The following is a 21,435-nucleotide window of genomic DNA, read 5'->3' as shown; positions in this document are numbered from 1 at the left end:
TTACTTTTCTAGCCAGGGCCTATAAATATTATTTTTTTAACTAAAAAAAAAGTGGTGACTTGAAATCACTCTGTGAGTGCATACTATATGTCCTGTACCACTGGAAATATCGTCCTCATCGTGAAAAATCAATGAACGTGTACAATATTTAAGTATACTGGACCTATAAACAGTATATTATCTTCTATACAAATAGAAAATTTCATCGAAATTTTGATAGAATTTCGTCACTGCTATACATTGTTATAATGAAGGTAACATGTCCATAAGCTGCCTGGATCAAGGTATTTTTCACTATAAGCCAGTTATAGACGTTATAGTCTATAGATTTTATTTTATAATATAGGGATCGCGTACTGATGATTATGACGTGTACTCGGTCATAAATATCACAAATCAGGCTCTAGCTGCATATACGTTAATGATATAGGTACTGTTATAATAATATATGGTATAACCATAATTATATTAGCAGTACTTGACTGCAATGGCCGTATACCAGAGAGTACCAGCTATATCTGTAGCTGTAGCAAGAGTTCAGTTGAGCTTTTTTAGGAATCTCCGAGTGGGCGGTATATATATGTATAGCAGACTGTATAGTTGCACAACCACGCCGGTGCACCGCGATAACCTGTTAGACTCGACAAGACACACGTTGCAGTGAGTATAGCGTGTGTTCACACTTTCCATCTGCAGGTTATAATAATAATTGCTCTACATGATGTTACTCCGAATAATATACATATATATGTGTATAATATACACTGTATATAAATGTATTGTACCTGAGTATCGGACGGTCTCATATATAATACAACAGCGCGTTATACATACTCATGTACAAAAATAAAATAGTATATATATATAGGTACATTGAACATGTGAGACGTGTATATATTTGTATGTGTATGAGACAATAATTATTTATATTTTACACGCGTGTTAAACAAACATAAGCATAATTATATTATATGAGGAAAAAAAACTGGTTGTGCGCGACGACAATTTATTATGTATGCGCGTTTGGTCGTGGGACAAGTGCCGCCGCGGTGTATGCGCTTAAAATATCATTTCATTAAATTTTTCATGGATGTATAATATTATAATAATATATCGTCCGCCGAGAGTAATAGATATAGGTCGGTAAATTGTCTGCGAAAGTGTACGGCTCGGTGCGCGCGCACCGAAGAAACAGCGATATAGAAAATAAATAATGGAAAACGGCAGAGTATATTATTATAATTATTGATACATGATGTTCGAAGATGGATCGGATTCGTGCGTTTTTATAATATTACCTATAACGATAAATGAACCCGATAATGCGGAAGTGCATTGCTTAAGTATAATAATATAATAAACAACTGCAGTCTCGATGCACTATAACATATTATGCTCCTGTTATTATTATTACCTCTACATAAATATATAATATTATATCATATAGTATTATAATAATCCTGTAATAGTATTATCGTATACCAAACCCGTATACAATTAAAAATGAATCTTATGTGCGCACGCGCGGTCGAGGCGTATTTAAGAATTTTTAGGGCGGGGCAGGGCTGCAGGAGAACGGGATTTAATCGAGGAACAACGATGTGAAGATAAAAATGTTAATTTCGTTATTATCGTTATCATTTCGTAACTTTATTAATACGTATAGGTATTAAAATATATTATATTTTATAATAATATTATGAACACTCGAGAGTGGCGTTCGCGGAGGGTCAGGCTGAAGTGCCCCTGCCACAAACACGCCACCGTGCCGGTGCAGTTCACGCGGATAAGCTACCCACCTTAATGTAGTTAGGTATATAATATAATACGTTTGCGTACACGATAATGTATATTATATTGTTAGGTACGCCCCGTGTTAATTAACGCCCGAGAATGCGGTGACCTACGACGAAGACACGCCGCCAATCCGGCCGCGTCTGGTTCGCGGAGATCGTGTGTACTTTTTAAAAATATATTATTATTATAATAACGTACGACGCTCGTATAATAATAATTATTATTATTATACGTAATTATATAATTCGCTCTCATTACTGCGAGATCGTAACTGCACTGCTGCACGTAGTGCGTATAAACGTAACGATATGCGACAGTGCAGTGCATGCGGCGGGAGACTCACGTTACGAAGAGAAAAAAAGCGGATACCTATACATTTTTTTTTATTCTACTCGAATTACAGCTATAAATCTCTGACGGACCTTGTTAGGACGAGACATCGTCGTCGTCGTGGCCGTTCTCAAAACCGAACGTTGCGGACGGTGCGTTAAATAATATAATAATTATACAAGAATAGCCGACTGCGGCGAAATCTCGATGCGGAATAAGACTTTGCAGGTCTAAGCGTTTCAGTAATCGATTTGCGAATATCGAATGACTGACTAGCCGTACATCACTGCTGTGATCATATTATTATAATATGATGATAAATCTTGTTTTTTTATTTTCATCGCGTTTCCTATTGAACGATTGTTACGCGCACCGTACATGATATCAGACACGTCACTATATATACATGTGAGTACGGTGGTTTTCGGTGTACATGACAAAAATATCAAAAATAGTAAACGTACAAATATTAAAAATATAATATAATGCTATATTTTATAGTTTTATATTGTATAATTTACACACATAAACGACAGTAATCTATCAGCGGGAGAAGCGCACGCACGTGTGTGTGATATTTAGATATGTCGTGTGTATATATGACAGTAGGCGTTGGTTAATGAAATAAATTACGCGAACGCCAACAAAACGGATACGGAGGCACGTACGTCACGCGTATAATAAATAGATTGTGGCGGCGGCAGCGTAAAATATAACATTTTACTTTATGCGTAAGTACGTTAACAACGAAAAAAAAATTAATAATAATGAGAAACGGTCGCGAGCACCGTAATTATAATGCGTCGTCTCCGCTCACCTTGTGCACGATGTTAGTCATCTGCAGCCACCCGCAGCGTCACCGGTCCATCCGTCGGTCGATCGCGTGTAGTAATAATAATAATAATACATTTTTTTTATTATTACCGCGGTCATCGTATTCGTTTTCCATCAAAACGACAACGGTCCCGTCCTGTTTAATTAATTCAAAACGTATGAATAAAATAAATAGGTATATACACCGCACGTCGTCGTATATTAAATATTATATTCCCGAAATCGTTCTGATTTCGCGTATAATCGCCACTCATATTTTATTATAATTATTTTTATGAACACATAACATCGACGTGTAACCGTATATATCGGCAGCAGATGAAATGCGATCGGTCGGTGTTCGCCTTCACGGATCATATTATATAATATATCAGATCTATTATGGGTGCGCGCGGCTTCTTTACGTACCAAATAAAACAATATTATGATGTAGAAAAATTAAACAGACTTTTTGTCCGAAAACTGCAATAATCATAGAATATTATAATTTAAAATACTTTTAAGGGGTAAATAGCTTTCACCGATTGTGCTGCAGTATTTACTACGGTGTGTCCTGCCTGTGATATACCTAATCTTAATCATATACCACTGCGAGGAAGACTATACGCGCACAAATTACGAACATATTATTATATTATGTTAATAATACCTGAACGTGTACCTAGTACTAATAAATGATAATAACTGTCGACGGGATTGAGGAAACTCGTGTTTATCGCCGACGGGGAACGGAAATTAAACAAACAGACATACGAAACGACGACAACGGTGACGGCCGCAGCGTCTCGGGTATAATATAAGTAGCTCCATAAAAAAATCAATGGGAGATTTGAATTAAAAAACAACAGCAACAACACGACGTGCTTATTAGAACGACCAAAACATAATATAACATACAATAATAATAATAATTACGACGACGATAATAATAATAATAACAATATTACATATTATTATATGTGTATTATATTCGTATGCACTTTGAAAACCCGTTTGCCAACGTTTATAAACGTGTATACTTAGTACTTGAGTATTTGTTAATATTAAAATATTCACCATTTCATATATGTATACAGATATTATATTATTTATATTATTATAAGTATAACGTTAATCCCGCGCCGGCGAATAATCGATTCACGCCGAAGACACCAAATGTTAAAATATACTTGACGTTTTATTATGTGCATTTAATTCCGGAGCGTTGCGAAAAAAAATAACATCGATCGCGTAATAAAATAATATTATAATGTATGTCTTAATACATCGCTACGACGCCCGGCGGACATCGCGTACGCGGGAATAATATTATATACTGCGGGCCGATGCGACGACCCTGGTGGCTGGTGTGAATTTTTTTTTTTGAAAAAAATTTTCATATTCGAGTCGCACCCATATTATATATATATCATACATAATCCGCTGACGCACGAAAACCTTCACGTCGTGTGCATTAGGTATGCTAATATTCGCAACGTTAAAGAACGCGGCACTAATATACCTGCGATTAACGATGCCTCGTCATCGTAGATCTCTGGTCGCTCTCGAAACGTCACTATACGTCAAACACATAATAATACCTATAATAGTATTATGTATCACAATGTGATGTCGAATTTCGGATCGTGAAATTTGTCCGAAGAAATTCTGCCTCGGAGGAGCACTGCTGTCGCCGCGATTCGATTCGCATTCTGACACATCGCGACGCGCGACTGCTGATTCTCGGAACTGGTTTCGACTGACCCGCAGACACACACACACACACATAATATTTTAATATATTATTTTAATCGTCAAAATATATTTTACTCAACCCTTATTACGTGTACCGTGAACGGCGACACTATACATTATAATAATATACGTCTGACGGCAGTGCGAGAACGGTTATAGTGAAGATCTATATGCGTGCGGATCGTCGTCTACTGTGATATATATATTATTATATTTATGTGGCGTGAAATTCAAGAATATATTATTATTGTGTATCTATATGCAGTCGCTAAGTGGTCGAGGAGTTAATCTCATCAAGGAGAAACCACCTATATGCACACCGCCGCCGGAGTAGAGACTTCGTCGGATTTCATCACAATGTATCGAATTAAAAATCGACTCGGTATAAACGTAGGTACGTATTTTAAAAAAAAAAAATATCACGCAAACGACATAAGTCATACGGGTAATATATTATTATGTGTGTCCTCTCGCGTGCGTCCATCATTAGCGCCGTCGCCTTTTTCTCGGCGCGCTGCTCCGTAGCGGGCCGCGACATGTTTACGCGCAATAAATATGTATGACGAGGAAAAAACGAAACCTGACACGGTGGCGGAGGAGAAGAATAAGAAGACGAAGAAGGGAAAAATCGATCGCCACACCAATTAGACGATTCTGCGCGAGGGAAAACGAAAGTATGTCCGTGACGGTCGTCGGATCCGTATTATTATATTATATTATACAGCCTATGTACGTGCCGTGTACACCGAGAACTGCAATCCCGAGCTATCATATAATATATTTTAATGCAGTAGGAATATATACTTACGTAGTGTGACGACGTCTGCAGTGTAAGCTCGCGAGTGTGATGGACTCGACAATATAATAATATATTACGTATATATTATATGGAACGCTTCGACAGCGAACTCGCCGGACGGATTCTGATCGGCGTAAATTATTATGTGCTCGCGTGTACAACGCCTCCGTATGGTCACCGCGCGTTACCATAAGAGATGGTCCGCGACTATAGACCCGCCGGGGTTGGTCGGGATCCGTCGGCTGTTGCGGGGTGGTGGTGGAGAGCACTGAGGAAATTTCGAATTCTGCGAACGCGCCGAGCGGCTATTTACTGGGCTATTTATTATTATCGTATATACGCGAGACGTGTCGTACATGATATGCACCTACATTACATCAATGTGTGTGTGTGTGTGTATATACATATACGTGTGCAAAGCGTATGGTGTGCTGTGCATGCGGTCGACCGCAGTTTATAATGCATTACTATTATTTTATAGGTAGGCAGGTACGACATCGCAGTAGTAATATATGAGATTATTATAATATGTATTATCGCGGTGTTTTCGATTTTCGAATTTCTACGGCCGAGAGAGCTGCACTCGATCGCGAAGAGTGACGACGGATCTTCAACGAAAATCATCATCGCCGATCTAAATATGTAAACTGTTTTTAATGCACGTCAGATTATTACTATTATTATTATTATTATTACACGTGTGGTATATGTACACGTGCATATAATAATACTCATCATATTCCCCGTGTTACAGTGCCCGATTTTGATTTCTAACGAGTTTTTGCGGTGTAATTATAAAGCGCGAAAATAATATACACAGTACGGGGTATACAAATTATTATTATTATTATTACGTTTTTATATTGTGATCCACGCGGAACGTCGTTCTTCCACTTCGCGTGTATATATATATATATATATTCGAAGATAAAGCAACGTTTCGACCGCGTTTAATACATGACATATGCTATGATGGTGTCTTGTAACGTTTTCGCGCGTAAATTTCTCGGCACTACAATAATGTAATATTGTATTTTTGGAACCTACACCGTACACTCATCGCGTACCTATAATAATAAATGCGGAGATGACGATATGATTTCGAAAACTCGGGAGCGGCGCGGTTAATACACGTAGGTATATATACATATGATATTCAGTGTGATGCCTATACACAAGAATACGTATACATTGTGTACAGGTGCAGATGATGAGTGCAACAGTGTTGGCGGCGTCGGCGGTTGTGGACGAGCCGCGTGATGTGGTGTTGTGGGGGGGGGAGGGGGGACGAGAAAAATAACGATCGGTAATGTACGCCGCCGAATGGACTCATTAAGACGAATAGAATTTAAATTGCCAACCGAGTGGTGATGACCATTAGAACGGGGATTGTTGTCTTCGAGTGTACGTACGTAATACGCATATAATATTTGCTGCACATAATAATGTATGTGCGTATATAATATATTCTATACATATAATATAGGCAGTATATAGGTTGGCGGATATGATATACATTCGTGTGTATATAATAACATATAATACTTACATAAAACCGCGTTATTTTCGTTTTGTCCGGTGTTGTACCGGACATAGGTACATACACATACAATGTATAATATTATAATGACGTCATGTATACGCGCGTGCACTGTACTTGACCGCGCAGCTTTAGCGCAAAAAGGTCATCCGCGGCAGTTTACGAGAGCACAGTACATAAATGTATGCTATATATATATATATATCCGCTATGTTGTTCGATGACCGGGGGTGGCGTGGAGGGGGTAGTGCGGAGGAGTACATGCACATAATAATATTATACGTATAGTAGGAGGTCTATATATCACCGGGCGACTGACAGCACAGCACACACCGGAGATTGATGGCATATCGCCGCGGCCGCGAGAACCGTTCATTCACAACTCACAGATCGCCCGTCCCACGACGTCTTCGGTAATGATTTTAATATAATAATAATAATAAATTATTATTATTATTATTGTTGTTGTTGTTGTTATCATCGCCATCGCCATCATTGTATAGTCGTAATCGCGAGATCACGTCCATGAGCGTCATAATCATGAATCGTTGAGAAATTTATTGTAACTAAGACATTTGACATTTCATAAAAATAGAAAAAATGAAATTTTTGTGAAACACAAATATTTAAAAAATAAAGTATATTACTGTTTATTGGATATACATGGATAATGTTATATATTGAATATTATTAACAATCTTAATTATGTTTAATAATAATACAACTATATGTCCTCATAGTAATCTAATATGGAATAAGGACGCCGTTTAATCCTTCTTAGAAAACACAACCATATATATACCAATAATATATATATATATATTATGCAAAAGTGGCCATATTGTAAATTCCTATACACATTATATACATTGGGAAGCCTCCAAGCAACAAAGTGTTTTGGAATAGTGCCTACTAGAAACTGGTTCAAAAATAAATTATTGACTTTCTTTTTTAATTAACCTTTGATGATAATATTATTATGTGTAAGTATAATATAATACTGTGTTCTCTGATTGTATTGCACAAAATATATAATATAACGTTGTCACATGGTAGGCGCGACATAAATCACTGACCACAAGGAAAAATTCCACCAAACGTTCTGAAAAAATATACTGACCTATAATATAAAAGTGTAATCAAATACTGTTAACCCTCATATGCGATTGCATGAAATTTCTAAAAGTTTTTCATTCAAATTATTAATATATATATATATATATATATATAAATCTACAATTAAAAAAGGATGGGCGTAACAAAATTGATAAATATCAGTAAAAATCTTAAGATGTGCAAAACGAAATTTTGTATTTCGCTTCTTGCATGGATCTACCGCAGAATTCCAATTATACTTATCCTAAGTACATTGGTCATCCACATATTGGAACGGAAATATTATTAATAATATATTAAATATATTCATATCCCTTGTCGGTTGATATAATATCAATCTACATCGCCGTTGATCTTTGAACGTTGTTTTATACAAGTAGCCAATATACACGGGAAATCGTCGCGGTCGTCGTCGTCGTATGCACCACGTGACCTGAATGATGCAGTTTTGATCTACAACCATCCTATATATATACAAGAAGCGAGTATGTATATACAAATATGTATAATATATGGCCGTTTCTCTTTCTCCTTTAAGCTGACGACTGCATATAATACGCGATACTAGTTTAGCTCGTCACTTTCGTCTATTTAATATTATAACGACGCCCACGTGACGGGGTACAAAAAAAAAAAAAAATTTAATTAAATGGTATGGTATAATCTCGTACTGTTTATCAATCGGAACGTACCGCGCGCGGTTTCCGTCACTTGCGGCAGCGGCGGCGCGTTCACAAGAAGATTGCCATAAAGAATGTATATTATTATAATATAAACGTTACGAAAATCTCCGATCGATCGGAAGCTCCGGCGGTTGTGGGTGAATCCTCCGCATCGTCGGCGTCGGCTTATACGAGTATACAACATATTATATACACACGCAGACATTCGTGTACACGGGCGACGCAACCGGATTCTGCAGCGAAACGTGCAACAGCAATAAATCGTATACGCGCCGTATCGTATAGCAGGCGGATGGCTCGTGGGCGAAAATCGTACGTTTTAATATCGGGCAGCGGCGGGCTCGGGTATATATAATAATATGTACGTTATTATTATTATTATTATTATTATATTATTATGAAAAAAAAAACAAAACAGTTGTTATTTAGAAGTAACGATATGTAAATGACATGTCGAACAGATTCGTCGTGTAGCGGGTCGTAAATTTCTCGTTTCTCCTCGCCGCCACGAGCAGCAGATACCCAGTCGAATTAAAACAAAATGTACGGGCCTATGTATATATATATATATATATATATATATATATATATATATATACATATAGTAGGCATACATAATATAACGTTAAACCATATTATGCGTAAAATACGCATCTAAATAATATATAATATTATACATGCATTTTCGTTTTCGGAAGAATTCGGGTTTAAGAACTCCTAAGGCAACTCGGTCGTTTATTACGTGCACACTGCCGCGTATCATAACACGCTATTGATTCCGCTGTTGCGAGATAACCTCCGATATGATTTACGGTTTTCCGCGAGAATTTCCCTGCGGTTAACGCCGGCATCTATGAGTGTACGGATACAACCCAGCTCACGGTCAATATTTAATCGTATTATAAGACGTGTATCTTTGCAGCTAACCGACGAGTGGTAATACAGTATAATATTATGATGTGGAAACGGCTGTTTCTCTCAATAAAAATAATTAAACCTACCGCGCGGTCAACTGTAGAGATGACATTATAGTGTATCTGAAGACGTAATTGGTTTTTGATATGGCGTGTTTGCGCGTGAGTGAAAACTATTGCGGACAATGGTGTCGAAGTTGATTTATTTTTTCAGAAACTCTACCAAAATGTGGATACAAGAGGAACGATTCAATACCGAACTATAGTGTTATAAGATATTATGTAGCTGAAACGGTGTGATTTTCAGCTGCTTATAAGAACAGTTTTTAATGTTTGTCGGTGTATAATATTGTCCAAAATCATACCATAAATCTATTTTGCAATGAGGTTTAACAAAAAAACAAAACCCGGTCACTGTAGAATGCAGAGCGACGTCCAAAATCCAACACTCGACTTCAAACGTAATGTTCGATTTACGACGTACATGTCTCCGAGTAAAACAAATTATAACACTCGGACGACGTGTATAATATCGCGAAACAGTACGAGAAAATGCGGCGGTAATATCTCTACCGCCCCCGTATTTATCATGCTATTATTATATTGTTGTTTTGACACGTGTGCGCGCATGGAATACATCTCGAAACGTGTAAAATATAATATGCGCGTTTGTGCGGCTGCAGGTATACACAGTGAGTAATATATTTAATATAATATAAACCTATATGGGCGCACGCAATAAGTAAATTATGTTATGGGTAAGTATCGTTTTTACACGTCACCGTAAAATATATGTACTGCGTCTGATGGTCACTGAACAATCCATTACGATAATATCCGTATCGTACGCGCCGGAACGGCGGCGACCGACTGTCGAATCCGCTCCGAGGTCCGCCGCGGCAATAACTTTTAATAACACTTTTTTTTATTCACCTCCCGACGGTCTCTGGACGCGTGCGTGCCTCCACACGTCGCATATGATATACTGTACGACCATACGTCACGCGTGTGTACGGGAAACGAGTATTTTTATGGTTTACGATTATTTCATCTCGGAGGAGGACGGAACAGTGTTACGCTATGAGTCTATATTATAATAGTATTATATACTAGTACACGCAACTTCGTCGTGAAGTCCATACATTACTATAAATTTAATGACAAACTCGCGTATACGAACAGAACTGTAAATTTAGTATACGACGTTCGTCAAATATCTCACATAAATCTCTGTCACATCATTAGGGTCGTTTATTGTTATTGTTATTATATTCACTTGTATATAGAATTGTATTTTCTTCGATTACAATGTATTTGGTTAAAGATTAGCAATAGAAAGCCAGTACGCTTTTTTCATCGAAAATCGTGTTCTTCGGCAAGTGTTTTTCACTCTTAAATATAACAGTATCATCTAATCGATATTCAATCAAAATATTATCGAAATCTTTGTACAAATGACAAACAAAAGACTCAGATAAGTGGATAGTCCAAATTCTGCACATCATTAATTATGCGTAAACAAGAATATGGACCAAAACAGTTGTTTTGGAAATAAAAACAATCGTGCGAGTACATTAAATCCTCGGTCCTAGTTTTTTATTGAAATAAAATAAACAGTTACGATCGAAGTTGCATTGAATTCTCACTCACTTTCCGTATTCGTTTTTTCCGAATAGAGCATGTCTTATTCCTATTATTGAATTCCGTTTTCGCCTTCATACGCATCGAAATGGTAAAGTATTTAAGTATACGCGACTGTGGCGAAGACCGTCTTCGTTTTTACGACGACGTGTTATTATCATCGTCATCATTATTAGTATTATTATGGTACAAGACCGATCGCATTTTATACCAAATTCAGAAAAGAAAGTTACACGTGGCGTACTACACGGTACGCGGTCCGACGTGAGGCGGGTACGTGATCACGAAAAAAATAAAAAAAAAATACGAAAACTGAGCGACAATGTGTGACGTCTTCCAGTTTCCATCAAGTATTATTATGCATTATCGTCGGAGTCAGAAAATATACGGATTTCGACACTAGACCAGTCGCGGACTGTGACGAAAACCGAAATCGTTCGTTGCGAGGAGCTGAGCTCATAATAATATCATACCTACCGACTATTATAATATACTGACCTAATATATCTATACCAAAATACCGATGGTGAGGTTCTCACCGACAATATCGACCGCTATCTGTGTACATACAGCTGCGAGCAAACGACTACCGCTCTATAGATAGGTACACTACAATAACGATCGCAGGTGTATATTATCAACAATAGTAAACCGTTCTAGTTCCCAATACTGTACGCGAACGTAAAGAACAATGATATTACTGGTCTATACACATAGATTTATTTAGTAATATAATAACGAGACATAACATAATAATCGTGTGTATTATTACGAAACGTTCGCGAGAAAAAATATCCGTCGGCAATTTATTATATATTATTATAGATGTATACCCGGGTACATATCGAACGTATACAGATGTAATAATTATTATTGCGCGAGTAACGATCGTCGTCGCGCGTATAAATACGGTGTTCATCATCTCGTAAAGTACACTGTGCTATTGTGCCGTGTACAATACTTTTTTATATTTATATATATCATATTGTGTATAATACGATCGTATTATTGCGCGACGCGACCAGTAAAATAATAACGGACTCAGAGCACGTGCGCGACGGTGTACGATAGGCAATAATAATAATAATAATAATAATAATTGTCCGGCAACAATGCCGCTCGTATATTACACGGACGACCGGGCAGCAGCAGCAGCGGCACCTGCAAAACAGTTGTGCAAGTGCAGCGCGGTGCGATTATTATATAGGTAGTTTTTGTTCCCTTTCGATGTTCGGTCTTTGCCGCATCATATTATTTTCATTTTTGCAATAATTTGATTATGATATACCGTTGCGAAGGTTGTGCATGTTGCGATAGCTAATACTCTACACTGTTACCGGCGAATTCTAAAACAAAATATTTGCGACGAATGGGCATAGTTTTTTAACGACGTTCTGAAAATTTGAAATCGTTTCTTCACCATATTATTTTACATACAACAGGTACCCGCTACGTGTTTGCATTTTTGTCGTGGATAGGTATCATATTGCGAACTTTTAGACCGTCAACGACCCGGACAAATATACGACACTTTACCCAATGTGTGAAAACTATATCATGATTTTCGGTTTCAACGGAGACACTGGTTTCCACCATCTTACATTGCGAAAAATTAAGGTACTTACAATTTCTATTTAAATAATTTCGCCGCGAGTGCTTGCAAATAACGTATTATTGTAATATTGTAATATAGCTACGCCATCAACAGTTTATCGGAAAGTTTCTGTGTCTCTCATTCAGTCTTTATCGGTACGACGTTCTGACCTATACTCAATACTAAACAATATATAATATCGCTACGTTTGTTTCACCCACACACGGCAACGCGTGTGAGTGTATTTATTTATTTATTTTTTTTATCACGACGCAAGATAATTATGTGCAACCACACATTACTCATCGATTGTTGTTCAGTAGTAAATCGTGGGTAGAGTATATAATTAATAATATATTATAATAAACGGTACGATTATGTGACGAGAGTTTGGTCGGATCACACGGCTAAAACGGTACGATGATTTTATCTATAGATAAACGTATCCAACTAAATTTAAATATAGAAATACCATGAGTATTTAAAAAACACTTAAAAGTGCTCTCAGTGTCGACAGCAGTTCACCGAGCAGATTAGGTTAGACACCAAGTGTAGACGTACCCTCGCGCGCCGCTCGCGTTAAATATTTCATTGTATATTAATATAGTGTTCACGCGAGTCGGAAACGTCGTAACACCAGTAGCTATTCTCCGTGTCAGCGAGACTGCGTTATCGTCGAAGTACAATTTATCGGGAAACGGTGTATTTTTCGTGCGACAATAATATTAACAATACAGTATGATAGCGAAAACGACGTTTTTCAATCGAGTCTCGCACGTACTTAATTTCATCGAATCGCCATGTCGGTAATAATCGGTCATTTAACACATATTATGGTTGAGCATAAGTTCTTGAAGTAAAACTCGGTCAAATCTTCCGAACTAAGAACCTTGCTATAATCATTGTAATAAAATATTATATACATATACATGAATTTATTTTGCCTGCAAATTATATTATCATATACGCCGTATTCTTTAAACGCATTACGCGTGTTTAAGCATTTCGCCCTTATTATCTACAGACAATCGAATAAACGTGCGTTCGTCGTCCGCGCGGGTGCGATTTTCAATCGTTTCACTATAGGGTCGTCGTCGTGGTCGTCGTCGTCGTCGGACAATTATTATTATAAATATTATAAAAACGTCCGTACGACAAATAATAAATAATGTATATCATATATTATTATATTATTATGTATAACGAATAATACCGCGGTGGCTGGTGTGCGGCCGGACGCGCGGTCTGATTTAACGAGACGTAGATCGATCGATCGATCGACTTGTCGATCTCGTCCCGGCCGACCGCTGCAGGGGAGCGATTCCGGATTCACGGAGTCACCGCGGTCTAGTTTTCGTCAGGATTCGCCAAAAAACTCGCATGCACAATTACGTACCTACCTTATTACTATATAAGCATATGCTATACTGGTTACGCGTTCGGCGGGTACTTGGGATTTTGTCGTGGGTTAAATTATTATTGTTATATATATATATATATATATATATATATGCGTGTGTGTACAAAGGTTTTTTGTTTTTTTTTATAATCTGCCGAAACCGATTTGGAAATGCGATAAACGGGTTTCGTCGCGGGGCGCTCGTTAGCGAAAAGTCCGCGCGGTGGACGACGTGAAAAAAATAAAAACGCCAAAACGAAAATTGCGATCCGCATTCAGACGTCGGCGGACGGGAGAAAAAAATAACAAATAACGTTACATAATTGGAAGTTTCTTCCACAATAATAATATAGTGTATAATATCATATATATTTATATATAAAGGTGTGCGCGTGTGTGTGTGTGTATGTAATACACGCGAAGAGAAAATCGGAGCGACGACGAGTAGTTATTTATTTTTTTTTTTATCATTATTATTATTATTCTCCTCCGTCTTCGTCCCCATCAAACTTGGCGAATTTAATAATATCACGCAGCACATGTACCTACGTCTGTTACAGTACATACCATATGATGTAGGTACCTCTATACGACGACGACGACGACGACGACGACGACGACGACGACTACTACTACTACTGCCGCGACGACGACGTACGTGTACTTTCAAACACGACATGTGATAATTCTCGGACGGGCTACCGGGTTTACACGGACCGAATTTTTGCGCCGCTCCTCGTTAAAATTGCAGTCGGTCTCGTCGTCTGTCGCCGCCGCCGCCGCCGCCGTCGTCGTCGTCGTCGTCGTCTTCGTCGTCGTTGCATTATATAGTCCGGCCAGACGGCAATTATAGACGTGTTTGTGTGTGTTAGAGAGCATAAGTGCACCGGTGCACCGGGCGGCCGCATTGCATCATGTTGTGAGCGGTGAATTCATTAAACCGTTTTATATTATACACGTATGGTACGTGCACGCTATATATTTGCCACCCTCTCGACGAGTCGCTAAATGTATATAATAATATAATATATGATATACCGAAAAAAAAGAAAAAATTAACGAATTTTCGACTGAAAAACGGTTACGACGACCCAATGGATGGTATGACGTACAATCTGTGTAGTGCTATAATACGATGCGGTCTGTGTATAGAATTGTATAACATCATAGTATAAAACGACGATATCGGTTCTTTTTGAACGTAGAAAAGAGTGCATTATATGATTTTAATTTTTTTTTTTTTTAAATCGCGTTGTTTCGGAGTGCGACGACGTTAAGTCGCGTGATTATTAAGCGTTTCCGCAACTAAAATAGATCACCAAACTTTCTATATTATTTCATGACAACATTCTGCCCATACGACTCATCTGTATTGTATTATTATGGCATAGGCACCCGTACACTTTAACCGTGCTAATCGTCTCTGCTATGGCTGCACCTCGTTAACATATCACAGTGTTACAATTATACGTACTTGGAGTTTATTACCGTCGCCTGTTTACGTCCAATCAGGAATTTACCACTATTATTCCGTCGATAACGCGATTTGACATTTATCGCCGTGTGTATCTTAAAATAATATTACATCGTATTCAATACCACATTAGACGTGACATGCATTATATCACGAACGAGTGTAAACGACGATCTGTTAATAACGTTTTTTTTTTTTCTTTCTTTTCCGTGTTTCCGCAGACGGCGTGGCCAAAGTGATGAGCGTGGTGGACACGTCTCCTCCGGCGTGGTACACCTACTACCCACGACCCGTGGTCGCATCAGTAGCGCATCCGCGCGATCCGTCCAGCATGCGCGAGAAGCATTCGAGCCCGCGCAAGATGGTCGCCGTGCCCGCAGTGGTGCCGTGCGTGTCCCCTAAACAGGGTTCCGTGTACCCGGCTCACCACCATCACCACCATCACCGCAGGCACCACGACCAGTTGGATCACCACCGTCACCGTCGCGACGACGACGGCTCGGCCGCGGACAACGACGACGACGAGGACGACGAGGACATGATGCCGTTCGACCTGTCCCGCAACGGCGGCAGCTCGCCATCGTCGTCGCCACGGTCGCCGCTCCGGTCGCACCGCATGTCGCCGGCCGCGTTCAAACCGTACGACGGCAGTGGCAACGCCAACAACGATCAGCCGCTCGACCTGCGCGTCGACTACAAGAAATCGCGTCGCGGCGACGAGATGGAGGACGAGAACCAGAACCTGATCATCAGGACGCCGTCCCCGGAGGACATCCAGGTCGACAGCCCGGGACCGCCGTCCGAGGGACTGCAGCGGTACCACCACGGCGACCACAACAGCGACCGCGGGACAGCGGTGCACAGTCCGTGTTCGTCGTCCGACAAGGAAGTGATCGTGACCGACGATCACGTCCATCATCACCATCGGCACTACCAACCGCCGCAGCACCACCAGAACCCGAACCAACTGCAGCACCACCAACAGCAACAACACCAGCTGCAGCAGCAACAACAACAGCAACAGCAACAGCAACAGCAACAGCAACAGCAACAGCAGCAGCAGCAGCACCGCCGCGGTGGCATAACCGTCGAAGACGAACGACACCACCACCAGCGGATGGTCAACTATCCGGTGCTGTTCCCGCCGCAGCCGCTTCACCCAATGATGCTGGAGGCCATATACAGGGCGGGCGCCGTGGGCGACAAGTCCCGGATGCCGTCGCTGGCCGGTTACCAGACGGGCGGCGGTTACCACAGGCCGCCGCAGCACTATCCGTTCATCAACGCGCCGCTGCTCAACGGGCACCACCACGTGCCGCCGCCCACCTACGACGTCGTCAGACAACCGCCGCCGCCGCCACTGCCGCCACCCGTGGCCAGATCTCCGCAGCACAAGTCGTCGGCGTTCCAGGAGACGTCCGGGAAACCGAAAGACAGGTACGTCGACCCGATAATGTCAATAGCGACAACCGCGGTTGGGGTCGGGCGGGATGATGGGCAGTCGTGCGTTTCGTGTATACACGAGACAGTGTGAGGGCGCGACACGGTGTCGGTGCAGCGTGAGAGACCTTTACCAGAGTGTTAATAGATGGTCGGGAGACGGCGGTGATATCCCGTCGAGTACGGAAAAATTGATATTATATTAAGTTGAATTTTCGATATAATTGGGATAATCGTATAAACAAAGATTATAAAACGTGTTTATCGTTACCCGTTATCGGGCATTATCATTACTATTACTGTTATCGCCTACTGATCTCATATCATATTCAATCGATGTGCTTTTCAAAATAAAGAATCAAATTCTTTGGACCTAGACAATAACTCAATAGTCTCGTATACTCATAATATGCTTATTACACTAAACGTAAATACTTGTAAAAATCTGACGATGTCATGTGGGATTACGTCCGTGCTCAGTGAACGGGCGATGCGAAAAAAGTCAATAGGCATTTACTAACGGCTTTGTGTACACGCTTGTTGACAGGTACTCGTGCAAGTTTTGTCAGAAGGTGTTCCCGCGCAGCGCCAACCTGACTAGGCATCTGCGGACGCACACGGGCGAGCAACCGTACAAGTGCAACTACTGCGAACGGTCGTTCAGCATATCGTCCAACCTGCAACGGCACGTGCGCAACATACACAACAAGGAGAAACCGTTCAAGTGTCCGCTGTGCGAGCGGTGTTTCGGGCAGCAGACCAACCTGGACCGGCACCTCAAGAAGCACGAGGCCGACGGTCCGACCATAATGGACGACAGGCTGTCTTCGTCCGCGGCCGTAGTGGCCGCAGCCGCCGCTGCTGCCGCGGCCAACCGGAGGCGTCCGTCCCGCGGCCCCGGCGCCGGCGACGAGTCGTACTTCGAGGAGATCCGATCATTCATGGGCAAGGTGAGCGAGGACGGCAGCCGGTTCGCCGCCGCCGCGGCCGCAGCCGCTGCGGCCGCGGCCATCGGCCACGGTCGGGGCGGCGGACTCGCGCGTCCGACCGGCGGCGGGCGGCGACAGTCGACGACGTCCGCCTCGTGCCCGTACCGCCGAGGTTCGCCGGGCGACGCGTCTCCGGCCGAGAAGTTCTCGTCCCGGTCGTCCGCCTCGTCGGCCGGTTCCACGGAATCGTCTTCGGGCACGGTCGACGTGTCCACCGCGGCCGCGACCGCCGAAAAGGAGTGCGTCAACAGCACCTGACCCTCCGCCTCCGCGGCTTCCCATCGCGATCGTCGCACCGCCGCCGCCGCCGCCGATACCACGACCGCGGTTGCCGCGGCCCGCAGTCGTCGAAAACGCGGTTGATCCGACGACCACGACGACGACGACTCGTGCGTGCCAGTCTCTCAAGCGCCGCCGGTCGGATCTCTGCGGGTGCGCGACCATCGCGTGGAGCTAATTTTCTTTTTCTCCGCGTACGCATATACACATCGCGTATTGCCTCAATTTTTCTCTACACGACTTTTCGACGAGGTAACGAATAATATATTATATTATATAATACGAGTAACGTAATGTTTAATACAATATTTTAGTATATCCTTAGTGGTACGGGTGTACCTACGTAGTTTTTAGTTGCGGATTGTATTATTATTATTATTATTATTATTATTATTATTATTATTATTATTTTTAAATTTACATATATAGTTTATCATCATAATCATTATTGCGTGTAAATATTTTGTGTCGTAAAACGTGCACGTGTGTTATTATATAAGATTTATATTGTATTTTTGGAAACTCGCTGTTCCCCGCAACCGACCGCGATCGTTCTGTGATAGCGATAACAGGACCAACTGTCGCGATTAGCTCCTCGCATTGGATCGGTATGTTGTGTAACGTAGTGTCGACGTTTCGTCCGTTCTACTATAGCTTTTGACAAACGGCGGTACGTATGCTCGCAATGCCGAACCCATATTGATATTAAAGTAATATTTACGTATACCTAAATGTTATGCTAATCTAGTTTGACTATATTATTATATAATATTATGTTATGTTTGTAGTTTCGATTTTGACCCACCGTGATCCACACGCTTTTGTTTTCGATCGTAACAGAATTTACTAAAAGACTTAAATCTAAAATAATATTAATTTAAAATAAAACTCGTACCTTTACGGGAGTTTAATGTTTTATAAACGCAGTGACAATGTCGTACGACAACCACTTTATATTATGATATTGTAAACAATCGATCGGCATTGCCCGTCGACACATCACGCCACCGAAACCGAATCGTGTCCACCGCAGCGCGTTACGCGGAGAATCGGACCCAGAAAAGTCAAACGCTTTTCTCTCGTCGTTCGACACGGAAATGTCCACAGCAGCACGCGCGTATAGCACTATCATCACGACAATATACGCGCCTTATAGTTGAACATTTTTTTTTTTTTTTTACTCTTGTTTGCTCTCGTAGTCGGACGTTGAACGACGAAACGCTTCTTCACACGGTCGACAGACGGGTCTGGCGAAGTAGGAGCGGGGGCGAAAAGAATATCTCGAGAGATATCACGCTTTATAGACTTGGTGGTGACGCGACTGTACAAGTATAGAGGTAGGTATAGTATATTAGAAAACGGTTTCTCTATCGGTCAATAGTGCATTTCGCATTACCATAATATTTAAAACGCGTCGAGCAGGATGCTCTAGATTCAGCCAGTGTGTGTGTGTGTGTGTGTGTGTGTGCAGGACGAAAACCGGTCGATGAAATCGTTATATACGGTTTGTTTTTTTTTCACTTTTAACACACGCACGCGCACGCTCACGTTCCCACTTGTGTGCGCGTATTATTTTTTTTTAACTTCCAGTTCGATAATATACGGTTTTCTCGCTAACCGGTTCCCCTGTTCCACCGCCGCCGCCCGGATGCTGCGCCGTGCGCGGACACGAAAAAGGAAAAAAATATATCAATTATTATTATTATTATTATTATTATTATTAAATATATATGTATATAAATATTATATATATACATGATTAATATAATAATGTGTAAACGTGTGTTTCGGTTGTTATTTTGTTTACTCTCGACACCCGTGTTTACCAACAGGGCTTAAGAAATCTCGGTTATATTTCAGCTGTAAATAATAAAAATAATATTCTTGTAATAAATACATACAGAAAGAACGCCAAAGTTCGTCTATATGTATAAAAGTATCTATGTACATAATATAATAACATAATTAAATTAATATTTTCGCTTCGGGGTGTTTCTGTACGGAATACGATAAAAAAAAAAAAAAAAAACTATAATGACAAATGATTTGCGTTCATGCAATATTCTTTAATATTTCTTAAAATTAAATTAGATAATTATGATAAAAAAAAAAAAATAAATAAAAATTAGATCGTGTAATGTATATATTATAAAACTATGTAGGTATCGTCAAACGGATGATGATTATGGTTATAATTATGGTTCGAATATTCGAATGATTCGAATAGTATAACTGCGATGATAATAATGTGTTCAGCATCCAACCAACATACACGGTACACGGAAAATGCTTAAAAAATATCGTAAAGCTAGTCAAAAGACAATACTTAAAATGAAATCTGCAAAACATACAAAAAGCGATATAAATTAACTGTATTTAACGGATATAATAAAAATAATAGGTATAGACAATGTGTTATAGGTTATAATATACAATTATAAAACGTATACCTACGATCGTTTTAATTTTAATAAATATATATATAATTTTTTTTTGTTACACGTTATAAATATTATAATTTTATATACTATTATGTTTTGATTATTATATACTATATTATTCTTAAACGGATCTAATAATATTAATAGTACACAATATGATTACGTTAAATATTATTTAATAATAATGGATAGACTAAGGGTAAAATATACGTATCTTTTTGTTTTTTTTTTTTTAACGAGATTATATTATAACATCTTGTGTGTAAGTTACCAATATAATTTTATGCGCCTTCGTAATACTGTTGTCTATTATATTTTTTTTTTTTTTTTTTTATTATTTTTTTTTTGTTAATTTTTAATTTTTAATAATATTATTAAATTTTTAAGATTGTTATTTGAATTTATTGAAGAAAAACAACTCAAATTTATAT

At 39.8% G+C, this 21,435-nt stretch overlaps 1 protein-coding gene across 1 annotated transcript in view; it reads left to right on the top strand.

Moving 5' to 3' along the window:
* LOC113549514 (protein glass-like) overlaps nt 1–21,053 on the top strand; it is a 55,107-nt gene extending 34,054 nt beyond the window's left edge. The window contains exons 3-4 of the mRNA XM_026950852.1: nt 16,077–17,292; nt 17,843–21,053. Of these exons, the coding sequence (XP_026806653.1) occupies nt 16,094–17,292; nt 17,843–18,542 (1,899 nt within the window). The 5' untranslated portion in view covers nt 16,077–16,093 and the 3' untranslated portion in view covers nt 18,543–21,053. The remainder of the gene's footprint in view (nt 1–16,076; nt 17,293–17,842) is intronic.
* Nucleotides 21,054–21,435: the final 382 nt, after the last annotated feature.

This window comes from Rhopalosiphum maidis, chromosome 4 (genome assembly GCF_003676215.2).
Source record: "Rhopalosiphum maidis isolate BTI-1 chromosome 4, ASM367621v3, whole genome shotgun sequence".
Classification (NCBI taxonomy): domain Eukaryota; kingdom Metazoa; phylum Arthropoda; class Insecta; order Hemiptera; family Aphididae; genus Rhopalosiphum; species Rhopalosiphum maidis.
This window is presented reverse-complemented; position numbering and strand designations above follow the sequence as displayed.